The sequence below is a fragment of the Fusarium oxysporum genome, chromosome III (assembly GCF_013085055.1).
Source record: "Fusarium oxysporum Fo47 chromosome III, complete sequence".
NCBI classification, from domain to species: domain Eukaryota; kingdom Fungi; phylum Ascomycota; class Sordariomycetes; order Hypocreales; family Nectriaceae; genus Fusarium; species Fusarium oxysporum.
The window spans coordinates 2,367,582-2,381,469 of record NC_072842.1 but is presented as its reverse complement, the minus strand read 5'-3'; the positions used below and the strand labels follow the sequence as shown (position 1 = coordinate 2,381,469).

General features: G+C 50.8%; 3 protein-coding genes across 3 annotated transcripts; 2 read left to right on the top strand and 1 right to left on the bottom strand.

Annotated features, from left to right (window-relative positions):
- Positions 1–429: 429 nt before the first annotated feature.
- On the top strand, positions 430–2,969 carry FOBCDRAFT_290153 (uncharacterized protein; the record flags this gene model as incomplete). The annotated part of the gene is made up of 4 exons (XM_031176378.3): positions 430–812; positions 875–1,946; positions 1,997–2,167; positions 2,217–2,969. 4 exons carry the CDS (start codon positions 430–432, stop codon positions 2,844–2,846), a joined length of 2,256 nt encoding a protein of 751 aa, XP_031047511.1. The 3' UTR covers positions 2,847–2,969.
- A 6,133-nt stretch (positions 2,970–9,102) lies between these two features.
- Positions 9,103–10,482, top strand: FOBCDRAFT_22506 (uncharacterized protein). Its single transcript, XM_054703804.2, has one exon. The coding sequence runs from the start codon at positions 9,237–9,239 to the stop codon at positions 10,284–10,286; it is 1,050 nt and encodes a 349-aa protein (XP_054559779.1). The 5' UTR covers positions 9,103–9,236; the 3' UTR covers positions 10,287–10,482.
- Positions 10,483–12,263: 1,781 nt separating this feature from the next.
- On the bottom strand, positions 12,264–13,883 carry FOBCDRAFT_237937 (major facilitator superfamily domain-containing protein; the record flags this gene model as incomplete). Its single annotated transcript, XM_031176376.3, has 4 exons — positions 12,264–12,642; positions 12,693–12,831; positions 12,881–12,928; positions 12,980–13,883. The coding sequence occupies 4 exons, from the start codon at positions 13,881–13,883 to the stop codon at positions 12,264–12,266; spliced, it is 1,470 nt and encodes a 489-aa protein (XP_031047509.3).
- Positions 13,884–13,888: the final 5 nt, after the last annotated feature.

The window sequence follows — 13,888 nt, the reverse complement described above, 5'->3', positions numbered from 1 at the left end:
ATAATCCTTGTGACGTTGAACATGCTTTTTTTTCTCTCGCAAACTAAACCTTGAGAGGACATCTATCACAAGACTTGCTACTATTACCGAGGATCTCTCTGTTCGATATAAGTTTACTCTCTTACGACCTTTCCCCTTTTGGGGCTTCCCCTCATTTTCCTATAGAGAGGAATGTCAGTTTATGGTTGTTAGTTGCTTGCTACCTCCAGGCTCTAGGCTCTACCCCAGCTCGCCCAGTGACCCCCCAGTCCCGGGTCACCTAAACTAGTCCCCTAGTGGCACGGGCCAGACGTTCTCTCTTCAACTGCTGGTCTCATACGTACATAAGTTGATGAACGCCTTGGTCTTGTGTGAAGTGAATGTGAGACAGAATCGTCTCAAACCCTCTCCTCGTCTAACTGCTTCCCTCATTTTGACCATCATCATATCATGACCGTTCCACAACCGATTTCTCCTCTTCCTCAGGCTCCTATTGCCACAGCTTTGCCCGATGCTCCACCAAACGACTTCTTCTCTCCTATTCAATGGGACGTTTTCTTTGCACTTGTCGACGGTGTCTTGCCCTCCATCACCTCAGAGTCTGATGTGACCGACTATCAGGGTCAGATTCAGCTTCCAGACCATGAAGTCAATGCTGTCCTCGATCGTAGTGCCGAGGCTCTGGCAGCCCCAGCCACTAGAGACAATATCCGTGCCTTTCTCCGTGATAGGCCTGTCAATGATGCTCGCTTTAGAGATAACCTCATGAGGACCCTGGCCATCTCCCCACCCGACCAACTCAAACGCCTTGCCGGGTTATTGAGCTTGATGTCGTGAGTACAGCTAGACGGGCCATGTTTCCATTTGTTTCACGTCACTAAATATTTTTCTCAAGCACCCGTCCTGGTAGCTACTTCATCACCGGCTACTGGCAACCCATATACAACCAGCCTGCCCACGTCCGCGAAGCCATCCTCAAATCATGGGTCACATCTCCCAAAGAACGCTGGTCCACTCTGGCCAAAACGATGTCTGCCATGTCTTTCAAGGCATATTCTCAGACCAGTTCGGCTCTCTACCAGCTCTCGGGCTACTCAGATGCCCCCAAGGACTGGCAACCCAAGGAAACCTTCGAGTATGACTTTCTCCAGATCGAGCCCGGCGACGACGCACATGCCATCGAGACCGACGTTGTCATCATCGGTTCCGGCTGCGGTGGAGGTGTCTGTGCCAAGAATCTAGCAGAGGCTGGCCACAAAGTCATCGTCGTGGATAAGGCCTATCACTATCCCTCCACACACCTCCCCATGGCTCAAGATGCCGCCTGCGCTCATCTCTACGACAACGCAGGCTTCTTTATGACGGAAGACTCTGGTTGTACCGTCACTTCTGGCAGTGCATGGGGTGGAGGAGGTACCGTCAATTGGAGCGTATGTCTCAAGCCTCAAGACTTTGTGCGAGAGGAATGGGCGGATGAGGGCCTTCCTTTCTTCACATCCGCAGAGTTCGACGAGTGTCTAGACCGTGTGTGGGAGTTTCAAGGGGCTGGCACTGACCAGATACGCCACAATCACCGAAACAGAGTCCTTCTAAATGGCTCAAGCAAGCTCGGCTGGACGGCACGTCCAGCTCCTGTCAACACGGGAGGTAGGGAGCACTTCTGCGGCCAGTGTCACCTTGGCTGTGGTCTGGCCGAAAAGCGAGGGCCAGCTGTGAGCTGGTTGCCGGATGCTGCCAAGGCCGGCGCTCAGTTCATGGAAGGATTTCAGGTCGACAAGATCCTGTTTGATTATGACGGGCAGACTGCCATTGGCATCGAGGGGGAGTGGGTGTCGAGAGATAGTGCAGGAGACATGAGTGATTCGAACAACAGAATCAAGAGACGGGTCATAGTCAGGGCCAAGAAGGTGATCCTTGCAGCCGGCTCATTATGGAGCCCGATCGTCCTCAAGAACAGCGGTATTACTGTGCGTGCCCCTATCAGCAGTGAATAGAGGTTATTGGCTAACTCGTCTAGAATCCGAATGTGGGAGCTAATTTGCACCTTCATCCTTGCAACTTCGTCACAGCAGTATGGAAGGAAGAAACGATACCTTGGGAGGGAGGCATTATCACCAGCTACTGTCCCCAGTTTGACAACGTCGACGGTAGTGGATACGGAACGAAGCTGGAGACGACGTGTATGGTGGTGAGTAACAAATCCAGTACTGTCGTCGAATCATCCTAACTCGTCATAGCCATTCACAATCCTGTCGCAGCCATCATGGACCAGCGGCCTAGATGCAAAACTCCATATGACAAAGTTGCGTCACATGAACGCCTGGATATCGTTGACCAGAGATCGTGACGCAGGCAGCGTCTTTCCAGACCCTACGACTGGTCGACCTCGCATTGACTATACTCCCTCGGACTTTGATCGAGCCCATACCATCCAGGGAGTGGAGGCTCTGGCCAAGATCTGCTATGTCACGGGAGCAGTCGAGATACGTCCTCTTCTCAAGGGTCTGGAGCCCTTTGTGCGCAGGGGAGAGGCGTCCTCGGAGCATTCGCTCGACTCCAAAGGCTCAGTGGCCGATCCAGAGACTACCGACCCAGCCTTTGCCGCCTGGCTCGACCGCGTCCGCGAAGTGGGCAACAAACCACCGACGGCCCCTTGGAGCTCAGCCCATCAGATGGGCACGTGCCGTATGAGCGCGAGCAGCGACGAGGGCGTGGTTGACGAGAAGGGAAGGGTCTGGGGCACGGATAACCTGTACGTCGCAGATGGAAGCGTGTTTCCCAGTGCCAGTGGCGTGAATCCCATGATCACCATTATGGCCATTGCGGATTGGATATCACGCGGCGTGGACGCAGACCTGAGGGCGTGACGGATAGTGATTGTGATATGGCAAGATAGCAGAAGCGATATAGCTGTAGCTGTATCTGTGTGTAATGTCATTGTTATCCTATCAATGACTGGACGTTATCTCCCGAGAGACATGCAGGGGATTTGATAGAGCCATAGCCGACGGTACAGTACAATACCTTGGCTGGTCTTCGAGTCCGCATTAGTCAACTTGCCCCTGAACACCGCATTTCCTAGCAACGAAGTGCCATTAACTCGTAAACAAGGACTAGTGAAGGCTTTGCTTCCGTCGGCAATTCTTGGATTCGTTGGTTTGCTCCACGCATAGACTCGGAGTCATTTCATGTCCGAAACAAATCCCGCTTGAAATACCACCAAAGACATTCTTCCAGGGATGCAACGAGGCTTGAGCCGCGGTCATGTCATGTGGCCAACGTATAGACAACGAGTTATGGGGTGTAAGTGAGGTGAGTGTACAGTACAAGTGAGGCAAAACAGCTTCGCTTAGACTATTTGCATCCTTGGATCCTCGGATATAGGGTATCAACATACTAAACTTGGTTGGTGACTTGAGAACTAGGCAACCCTCAAACCAGCAGACATTGAAAAAGTAACTATCGGCGTTTCAAGAGCCCTAGCCCGTACCCAAGGGAGCGGTTGCTGGTGCCACGTCTTGGATGGAGCTTCAAGTGAGGCTCTCAACGGTCTTGGGGTTCTCGGTAGCACCGGTAGCGTAGGCCTCCTGCCTTTTGAGAGGATAAAGGTTCCAGTGCGGGGAACGGCACGCCACAAGCGAGCACAGCCACCCGGAGATCTGCAAGCCACGTCCGACTTTAATCCAATGCCGGGCCAGGATCAGCGGCATTAGTGAGTGAGTTGTGCTCAGCTGTTCAAGGGACAATTGACAAGCGGTGTCGCTGTCACTGTCACTATTATGTTTGTGAGTCAAGATGACGCTTTGAAGATTAGGTGTGAGATTGATTCAGATATCGACGTCATGCTTCGATCAATGGCTGCCATCGTTGTAATTCCCAACGCAAGAGTGACAAGCAGGGGTATACGAGGTCGGAATTTTCATAGTACCTGTTTGTGGTTTACAGAATTTAGAGTATCTCAAGATACAACAACAAATCGATCAATATGAGTTCCGATATACATGCCTTAGTCTTTTGGTGCTATTCGAATACCACTTCAGCCCTGTCTAGGTACGCACTGAACCTAAGATCTACGACAGCCACAAGCACTAGCACTCGTAGAAGCCCGGGAGTGTCTGTAGTATTAGTGATTAGCCGTCAGATTTCTTCAATGCCATCCTGTGTTCTCCGTCAAGCATGTTGTCAAGCTGTATGCGAAAATACTTTGTCGTTGACTAACAAAGTCGGTAAGGGAAAATGCGGGTCAATCTTCCAATCTTTCAAACTCATGCCGGGTGCATTTCCTAATTAGGATCGATATCCTTGACATTTCAGCCACTTTACGGACTTGTCCGCCAAGTGGCCGTTCGGTTTGAGTGGGTCCTTTTCGCCGTCATCAGGTCCGCGCCGCTCCGGCCTCTCAATACTAGCAAACTTAGCAAACCCATTAAAATTCATCATTGATGTTCGAGTTTTGAAATTCACGTTATTTTTGGCAACATTGATCTGCATTCCCAGAGTTTAGAACCAGTGGATCGGGGCTAGTAGTACGGAAATACCAATTTACAAAGAAAGTTTATCCTGGGCGTAGGTAGTCGTGTAACTTGGCATTTCTCCTACCCTAGAAACACGGATGATGAAGTCAATACCTTTTCACAACCAAATAGCTATGGCCACAATTGAGAGGGCGAAGGGCATGGCCGCATGGCTAGTTGCAGGGCTACGTTCCAGCTGATGAGGTAGCTGATCAAGCTATCGAGCAGGTCACTGGGCGAACATACGCTGCGAGGCTTCCTGTCGTCATGTCTGACCATGTATTAATCTCGCCAACTCGAACTGCCATGTATCTAAGCAAAACCATAAAGCGAGCCGTGCTCTGTGAACCCCGTGACTATCCAGCGACGTCACCTCGGCATGACAGTTTTCCGATGGCGGCCCCAGGGAGCAGAGAAACTTCTGACCCTGGATCGAGGTGCCAGAAATAACCAGTTGAAAGACTAAACAAGTCATGCTGAACCTGCCTAAGTATTTTTGCCACTTAGGATAGAAGTCCTAGCTTTTTTTGCCTCACCCAGGGCGGCTACAGAGACGTTGTGAAACCTGGGGTTCTAGCAGTCACACACTATTACAATGGTAGCGTACCATATAGAGCCCATGAAACAAAATGCGACCTGACATTTCCATGTGACTTATGACGAATATAGGATAAAAGTCCTGCGGGCTACGAGTGAGCGACCACCTCTGAAGAACGGAAACGGGCTTCTCCGTCGCTTGCATTTCCCATGTGCCTGCGTGCATACATATTCATGCAGTATCAGGCCCTGTAGAGGAAAGGCAGAATTGAAGAATTGTAGATCCTCCGTCTTTAGATCTATCAAACTTCGATACTACTAAATCAACGTAACATGCATCAGAAATACGTACCCAATAGTGACAAGCGCTTTTAAGTCCAAAAATAGTACAGGGTACCTACGAAGACTGCGCCACAATACCGGGCTAGTGGCACACCTGGATCCATTTTCTAGGGTTCCTTGTTCCCTCTCTCTCTTTTTCCCAATACCACTGTCTTTTCAGCACCTGGTATCGGTACTTTTCAGAAGGCACTTTGAAAGTTGCACGTGCATCTGCTAATTCTTTCTTCCCTTGGAGTCTTGGTTCCGGCGCGCGGCCGAGCGATCAGTGGATCCATCCAGCCAGCCATCCATCCATCTTCGGACCCAAGCTCTAAGACATACTATGTACCTACACACTCACAGTCGGTGATTGACGTGCAATCAACCTCCTTTGACTACGCGTCTCTGAGCGCGTCGTATATATCATTCATTTCACCATCATCTAGTACTCATGGCCTGAGGCAAGGTCATTGGCCACGCGTTCATGTAAGGGTAGATTACCTGATGCTGTGATCCTTCTAGAACCGCACCACGAGCTCCAACAACAGGACGGAAAAGGGTGACCGGACCCCTTACCTATGCCATTTTCTCCAAGAATAAACAGGGGGTCACCTTGATATTGGGCCCTGGTGCCCGTTCTCTGGAATGCATCACGTCTCCAAAAGTCCATAGCGGATCGGGCCAAGACGAGACAGGACAGCCCTTTTTTGACTCCGATGCAAACTCCTCACAAAGGGCCAGGCGCCTCCTGAAGAGATTATGGGCTTGTCAAAGTCACTCATATTCCACTTTGGGACTGGCTTTTCCGTCGACTCCATGACCCTTTGCCTGGTCTTCCCAGCTCTCTTTGTCTTGAGCCATCTCTGAACGATGATTGGCTATAGCGACTTGGGCCGAGAAGTGCCCCTAGCTCTGATTGGTTCATATTGCTGAGATCTGAGCCAATCACAGACTGTAGGAGCACTTTCACGAGAGCCTCACCTCATGTCTGACACTAGCATGGATGACTCTTCTTCGTACCAGGACATCGACGGGCTCTCATTCCTCTCCAGTCTTTTGGGAGCCCCCCTGGCTCCTGATCTAGCCCCCGTGCTCCTTCCCTTTCCTCACATTTGGAGAAGTGTCCTCTCCTTTCTGGTATCCAGGCACAGAGTTTCCAAGATGCATGGATCATGTCCCTGGACTTTGGACTCTTGAAGCGACAGGATGAAGTTTCATGGCCAACCACATCGTGAGAAGCCTGTTTTCTCCTTAAAGACGAGACGGGAACGACGGGAGCGACCGCTACCTTATGGGACCCGAGCCGTTGAAGGTGAAGATACCCCTTAGATATCCATCAATGCTGAGGAATAGGGCGGAGAACGGGGATCAGGGCAAGTCCTAGGGGCACAGAAGCACAGGGCTGCTTTGGTAGTCGTGATAGTGTAATTCCCTCACTGCTCAAGGCATGACCCGTCGAAAAATTCATGATAGTATTCACGGCAGGGGAATAGTGGCTCACATCACGGAGGCGGGTGTGATACTGGGAACTAAACCAACTACAGAATGCATGCAACTGCTTCGAAAAGCCGAGCATTCGTGCGTCTGCTACCTATCTAGTGCAAGTGCCATCTCATGCGTATGCGTATGCGCATGCAGGTCATCTCATAAGATGCTCCTGGACAAAGCGTCCGTTGAATTCCATTGACAGAATCGTAATGACATTGTTATTACCATCATTTCGCCAGCTGAAGATCCTGGGGCATCAGCCAGCCCCGAGCACAATATTGACGTTTGATCTCACCGAGCGTAGCGTCGATTAGGATGTGATGGACGAGTCGTGCGAGCTCCTCGGGTGGTAACTTGTGGAACGCGGGATACCGGAGCGCATGAATGTCTCTGCTCGCCCCATCTCACTGAGAGTGAGGGCACGAATGAGCGAAAACACCAGTGTCTTCTGTGGAAACGGCCAGATCCGCCCTCGAGGCTTTACTGAATTCTGAAGCCCGCATAAGCGGCGCTTCAAAGTTCCCCTCCTCAAAGGTTTCTATATGCTTGCGATGGTGGACTACGGAAACACTCGGCAGGCAGTGCAACAAAATATGCTGAAGGGCAAGGAGCCTACCACGTACGGGACTAGAATGAAACAGAGTGGGAGGACTCATCAACCATCGATCGGCCCAGGAGCAGGTCGCATAATTTCGCCATGAAGCGTACCGACCTGGGTGATCAGTCTGTTCTGGGTTTATGTGAGGGTAAAAGTGGCCTACTAGCGAGGACTAAACACGAAGCTGCAGCAACATAGCTTGTCACTTTTCAACTTTTTTCTGCTAATAAACTATCAAGTGTGGTTTCGTTAAAGGTCCATATCAGTTAGAGGAAGTATACTGCGCAGGGGCCAGGCCTGGTCTCTGATCAAGGTGCGTACACGGACACATATAAACTAGACTGGTGGAAAGGACGGCATTGATAAGAGACCAGGATCAAAGACAGGGAATATGATGAAGCGCCGGCGTTTGTTTCGTTTCCTGTTTCCTGACAGGAGAGCGCCTAGGGCAGGGCATGGTCTAGGCGTTGAAGTGTGGTAAGACGCCAAATGGTGAGATTTGTGGGAGGGGGGGAAGTGATATTGATTCATAGAGTCGAGATCAGATACTGCTTGAAGCCTGCTGTTCAATTGCCCAAGCTGTATTGCAACAATGATGAGGAGGTGTTTGATCCAAGAGACAGACATTTGTGATGTGAGTGATGGGCAGGCAGGCTTAGAAGCAGGTACATGGACACAAACAGCACTCCAAGTACTGGTACTTGAATAGAACGCCACACCCACACAGCAAAAACCTCTTCCCAGTTTTTTTGCCCTACGTGAGTACCTAGACCAGGGTTTATTCACGCGCTGTGAGTCAATGCAAATGCCCTATAGACTATAGCAACAGTCTGAGAAAGAAAAAAACAAAAACCGATTATTTTGTGCCGTCTGCTTGCATTCTTTCAGCTGTCAAGGTATCCATGGATAGGATGCTACAGACTCTCAGCGTACGATACGCAAGGTACAGCAAGTATTGCCTCTTGGGTAAGCCAGCATATGCAGGTCAACACAGCCGCACGCCTCCTCCGAGCAAACATGCAGAACCTGACCTGAATATTGCACACCCTCCGAGACACCCCGGACATGGTCAGTGTGCCGTGCAGCTGCAGATGCATCGCAGATGTGGAAGAGGCCAAAGAGTCAGTCAGGCTTACGCTGCCCGGGGCGGGCTTGGAGGTCGGTGCCCGTCATGACCTGTAAGGTGACTTGGTGAGTGAGGTGGCTTGGCTCCCTCCAACAGTGGGCCGCCGCCTATAGCCACTTCACTAGAATACTAAATACAGGGCTGCCTTTTAGCTCATCAGTCCCCGCTCCGACTTCACCGGCATCAGCACCACCAGCGGCTTTTAAGTTACCCACCACCACCACCACCTACTACCCAACCCCAAAGTATATCATCTCCCCACACCACCTGCACCCTCCATTTCCCCTTCCCTCTTCTTCTTCCTTCTTTACGAGCAATTCGTCCTACGTTCTCTTTCTTCTTACTCGGTTGCGGCAGCTTAGCAGGCGATTTCACCTCAAAAGATCAGACAAGATAATATTATAGTACCGCCATCAACCTCTACTATCCTATCTACCAATCTACTCCGAATCCCTGCTCTGCTCCGTCTTCCGACGTTTCCCTTTTTGATATATTATTGTTCGATATCACTTGCACCGTATTCCGCCTTCAACCAGCGATAAACGCAACGCCCAACGCCGACGTTTGACGTTTATTAAAACGTCCCGTTACCGTTCTACGATACCCGCCCCCCGTTCCGCCCTAGCGATAGACGTAGACACCCCTGCGCTCCGCTCCGCTTCGCTTCACTAACATGCCCGTCCAACTACTTCCGGCATCGGCCGCCGCTTTCGCTCCCCGGGCTTCATCAGTCAACGTTGTCTTGGGTTCAAAAGTCGAGCCTTGGCTTACACAGACTCTCAAGCGCATCAACCGAGTCAAGCGTCCTCTCAACTCTGTACCCCAGCATCAGCGGTGTCTTACCGAGACTCTCTCATCACCGAACGCCATCTGGACCTTGACCTCTCTCATGCTGCCCAAGACCCCCGAGTCAGACTTCAAGCGTGATGCCAGCAACCCTCTGGTCGAGGCCATCATGAACTACGAGCTCGTACATGTTGAGGCTTACATTGTCCATGTCGACATGGTTCTGCGAAATGAGGTCGCCTACAAGCTCACCAAGGACACCATCGATGCTCTCGTCGAGTACCACAAGGAAATTCACTGTGTCGATGCAAAGGCCAACACATACGACTGGACAGACAAGGAGCAGCAATGCAAGAAGCTTCACGACGATTTTGTTCAAGACATCAACAAGTTTGTCTTCCGCACCCACGTCTCTGCTCTTGAGGGTCTCGAGGAGGAGGGCGCTGGTGAACTCCTCTGCGGCAAGAGCGAGGAGGTCAAGAACTGCATCAGTGCTCTTATGAAGCCCCTGCTACCTCCTCCCCCTCCTCGTGTCGTCGAAGTTGTCCGACAACCTACACTGCTCCCTAGCTCTCCTGTCAACAACATGTGGTCGCAACATGGTCTCCACGGCAATCTTGCTGCTGTTGACTCATGGAGGGTGCTTCCCTCAAGCCCCAGCGTCACATCATCGGCCGACTCAAACACAAGTCCTATCTGGGCACCCATGACCATGGATGATCTGTCACCTACTCCCGCCTTCACCCAGCCTCACTCTACGGCCGGCTTCTTCTGGAGCTCGCCTCAAGTGACAGCACCCATCCCCGCCCTCCCTCTTCCTAGTATGCTCGCCCCTGCTCAATGTGGCGTCGGCATGGGCATGACAGGAATGGGAGGCATGGGCGGTTTGGGAGGCTTTGGCTGGGATCGGTACCAAGAGTATGCGACCATCATGTGACAACCAGGGCCCCAGGACAGCTATCCAGTGGTGACGACCTCGAGCTAGTAATACTGCACCAATCCCTTCCTCGTTTCCCGGAGAAAAGTTGAAGCTCTCAAATTTCGCAGCGACATAGAACTATCATCCATCATGGGCACGGCATCTCGGCGTTTTATTGCATCAGGAACGGTGTTTCGAACCATTTTTTTTTATAAGAATATCCCCTCTCGCATTGTTTTTTTTTATTTTTATTTTATTTTTTTTATCTTTCTCTTTGTCTTCATAGCAAGCGTTCTTTTGGTTTCGGGGAATCTGGTCTTATCATTCCTCTCCGGGAAACACTCTTCAACTGTCGTTCACACAAACTCTCTATCGTCTCTGGACTTTTCTTTCATCTACCACAACACCACATGGCTGGATCCGGGGCCGGGTATTTGGATGCATTTGCAACTGGGCAGGGATCTGATACAGGCGGCTTGTTTTCTTTGGCCTTTTTCCTTCCGTCATCTTTGGTTCTCAAGAAAAAGACGTACACGCAGCAATGCACGACGCTCGGCTCTAGTCCGAGACAGAAACTTCTCTGCGGATTCTTCGCTGATATCCCCGGGACTTTCTTTTTCCTTCTTTTCCCCCTGTTTTCTTTATCTGTTCGGTTTAGAGAGGCTTCTTGGAAGATACCCCTACAAACAAGGACGACACACAACTGACACTCACTTCGCTTCGTTCTTTGGCTTACTTCCCGATTCACGACGATATTATTTTAATGACGACCTCTTCTACGACTCGATGACGAATGACTACTTCTTTTCAGACATGATACGATTTACGAGCGGAATCACGAATAATCGGCTTGATGTCGAAACCTGACTTCTTTTCGAAAGAGTATCGAGCACTGAACCTCATGCTTCATTCGGCACGATGTCTAGCCTCCAGGATGGTCACTGGACTGGATCCAGGACATTGCATCTGAACGTAAGGCCGTCTCGACTACATCGCGTACGCCACCAAGGGAATATCTGGGATATACCCATAAAGGCTTGGCACTGGCTGTCAAACGGGATCACCACCCTGCGCCGATCGACCTTCAGTCTTCGGTGTAAGGAGAACGGAAAGACGGAGTGAAATCATGGGATTCTTCCAATGAGCTGGGCACTGTATCTCTGCTGGGCGGAGTCAGCTGCACAGCCTCTGTCTAACCCGATCTGCTCCAGCCAGCCATCCCCTGCACCCAACAGCCCTGTTCGCAGGTGCCACCATCGCCCTGAATGTGGATGAACACACGCTGCCGAGTTGAGGTGAGAACCACTGCGCCGTTTGAGCCTGCTAGACGGGCCTCGGCCGGTGGAGGACGCCGCTTCGAGGATAAACCTGTGGTTGCTCACATTTGGGTCGATGGAATGACTGGGATAAGGCAGGGATGGCTGAGGGCAGAATGTAGGATCATCTCCCTACAAACCTCTTGCGCCAGATGAGTCAACACGCAGCTTGGCCTGCCCGACTCATCGCAATGCGGAGAGGTAGCTGTAAGAGAGGAGGGAACAGTTACTGCTGAGCAGTGCACTCCACCTTCTCCGGACCTTTGAGTCCATCGGCTAAAGATGCTGGTATCTAAGTGGCGTGGAAGGGAAACAGGATACGCCCTGGTGGCGGTTCCCTTGCACAAGGACAAGTCTGCTTTGCTACAACGATTCCCTGCTCGTTGTCTTGTCGTTGCAGTATTAGTTAATCTGAACAAAAAAAAAAATATGTTCAAATATTTGAGTTCTCCCTTCTGTTGTGATGTATTTTGTGACATATCACGAAGAGTCATTGAAAGAAAGCTTCAGAAGATTTGGATAGGATTAAATATTATTTCATATTCGCGTCCCAGCCTAAATCTATAACTTCCGTCTAGATAAACTCCGTCTATGTAACTATACAGGGTATTTTTCACCTTTTCCTCCATGATATCAAGTCATTAAAACCCAGAGAACAATGCCCCTGACTCTCCATCGCTCAGTCCCGGATAGCAAACGCCTCCCTGGCAGTCTTGCTACTACGTGCCAGACGCTCACCATATCTGATGAAAACAAAGGGAATGACACCCATCGCCAGAGCAATGAATGCGAGGACCGAAGGCGCCCAGTGAAACCCCAAGTTATTATACATACTGTCCGCGGCGAGGGGTAGCGTGGTGGCCCCGATAGATCGCAACATGGCAGCAGCGCCGAGGGCAGAGGCAGAATGACTTCGGAACACGTCGGTGAGATAGTTGGTCATTCCCATGAAGAGGAGCTGGAAACCGAGGCCGAAGAATATACCGCCGAGGCTCGGAATGATGGGAGACATGGAGTCCCAGACCGTCCAGCCGAGCCAGAAGAGAGAAATCACCATGCTGAAGATAGTCAGTTGCAGTTGATAACAGGGGACAGTGGGGGAACTCACCAAGGAGAAGCAATGCACGCAAGAGGAAGTCTTCGATAGATATGGTTCTTTGTCCAATCAGCACCAGCAGCAGTTTGCCTGTCATGGTATCGGGTATAAATTGCGAAGACACCCAGAGACAGTATAACACCAACGCAGACTAATGCCATGTTAGTATAGAGACGTCAAGTATAGCGGATGAGACTCACATGGGATATACGCAAGCCCTGCCATGCCGGGAGAAAGACCATAGAATCCTAGTCGACATTTAGATCGTTTGACTGAGCTGGGGGTAGATATCAACATACCTTGGAAAACACGAGGATACGCCTGAAACATGAGATAAAAGACAGAGTAGGCTAAAGTTAGATACACCGAAGTAGATGTAAGGATAGGCTCAGTAAAGAGCAGCTTCATGGGTCGAAGGAAGATCTTGCGGACGTTGAAGGGCTTCAGCTCCAAGGGCTCCTCATTAGTTGGCTCAGTCTTGTTCTTCTTGTTCTCCTTCTCTCGCCTCTTGATATGCGCCTTGACCATCTTGTTATGGAGCACGGGGGCATAAGTCTCTGGGATGGTAAGGATAAGAGGAAGTCCTGCAATGGCCATCATGCCAGCAATCCAAAATGGCCAGCGCCAGGAGACGGGAGATGAAAAGCCAGATACAATGGGCCCGATGAGAGGACCGATTGTAGTGACGGTCATGTAAAGAGCCATGGCGTTACCTCTAGTCGAAGGATCGTCGAGGATATCAGCGTATAGACCTCCGATGACAGTGGTTGGAGCAGCAGCGTTGATGCCACCGAGAAACCTAAAGACTAGGAGGGCAGCATAGTTGGGTGCGCCAGAACAAGCCAGCATAAAGACGATGTATCCCAAGTAAGTGCCAATGAGAACAGGCCGCCGACCAATATATTCACTGAGAGGCCCAAAGAGAAGAGGCCCTAGGACATAGCCCACCATGTATAGAGAGTTGAGGAGTATGAGGTGAACGGGGTTGGTAATGCTGAACTGCTCGGCGATGATATCGAGAGCTCCCGAGGGCATAGAAGAGCCAAAGTTTCCATTGAAAGTACACGTGAAGCCGGCGATGACAATATGTAGTTTTCTCATAGGTGAGAGGTTGAGAGGATTCCAAGATTCTGTGTCAGACCAGCCAGATTCGTCTGAGGAGTCGTGTCTCTTTTCGACGTCGACATTGGGAGAGACAGCCATGGTGG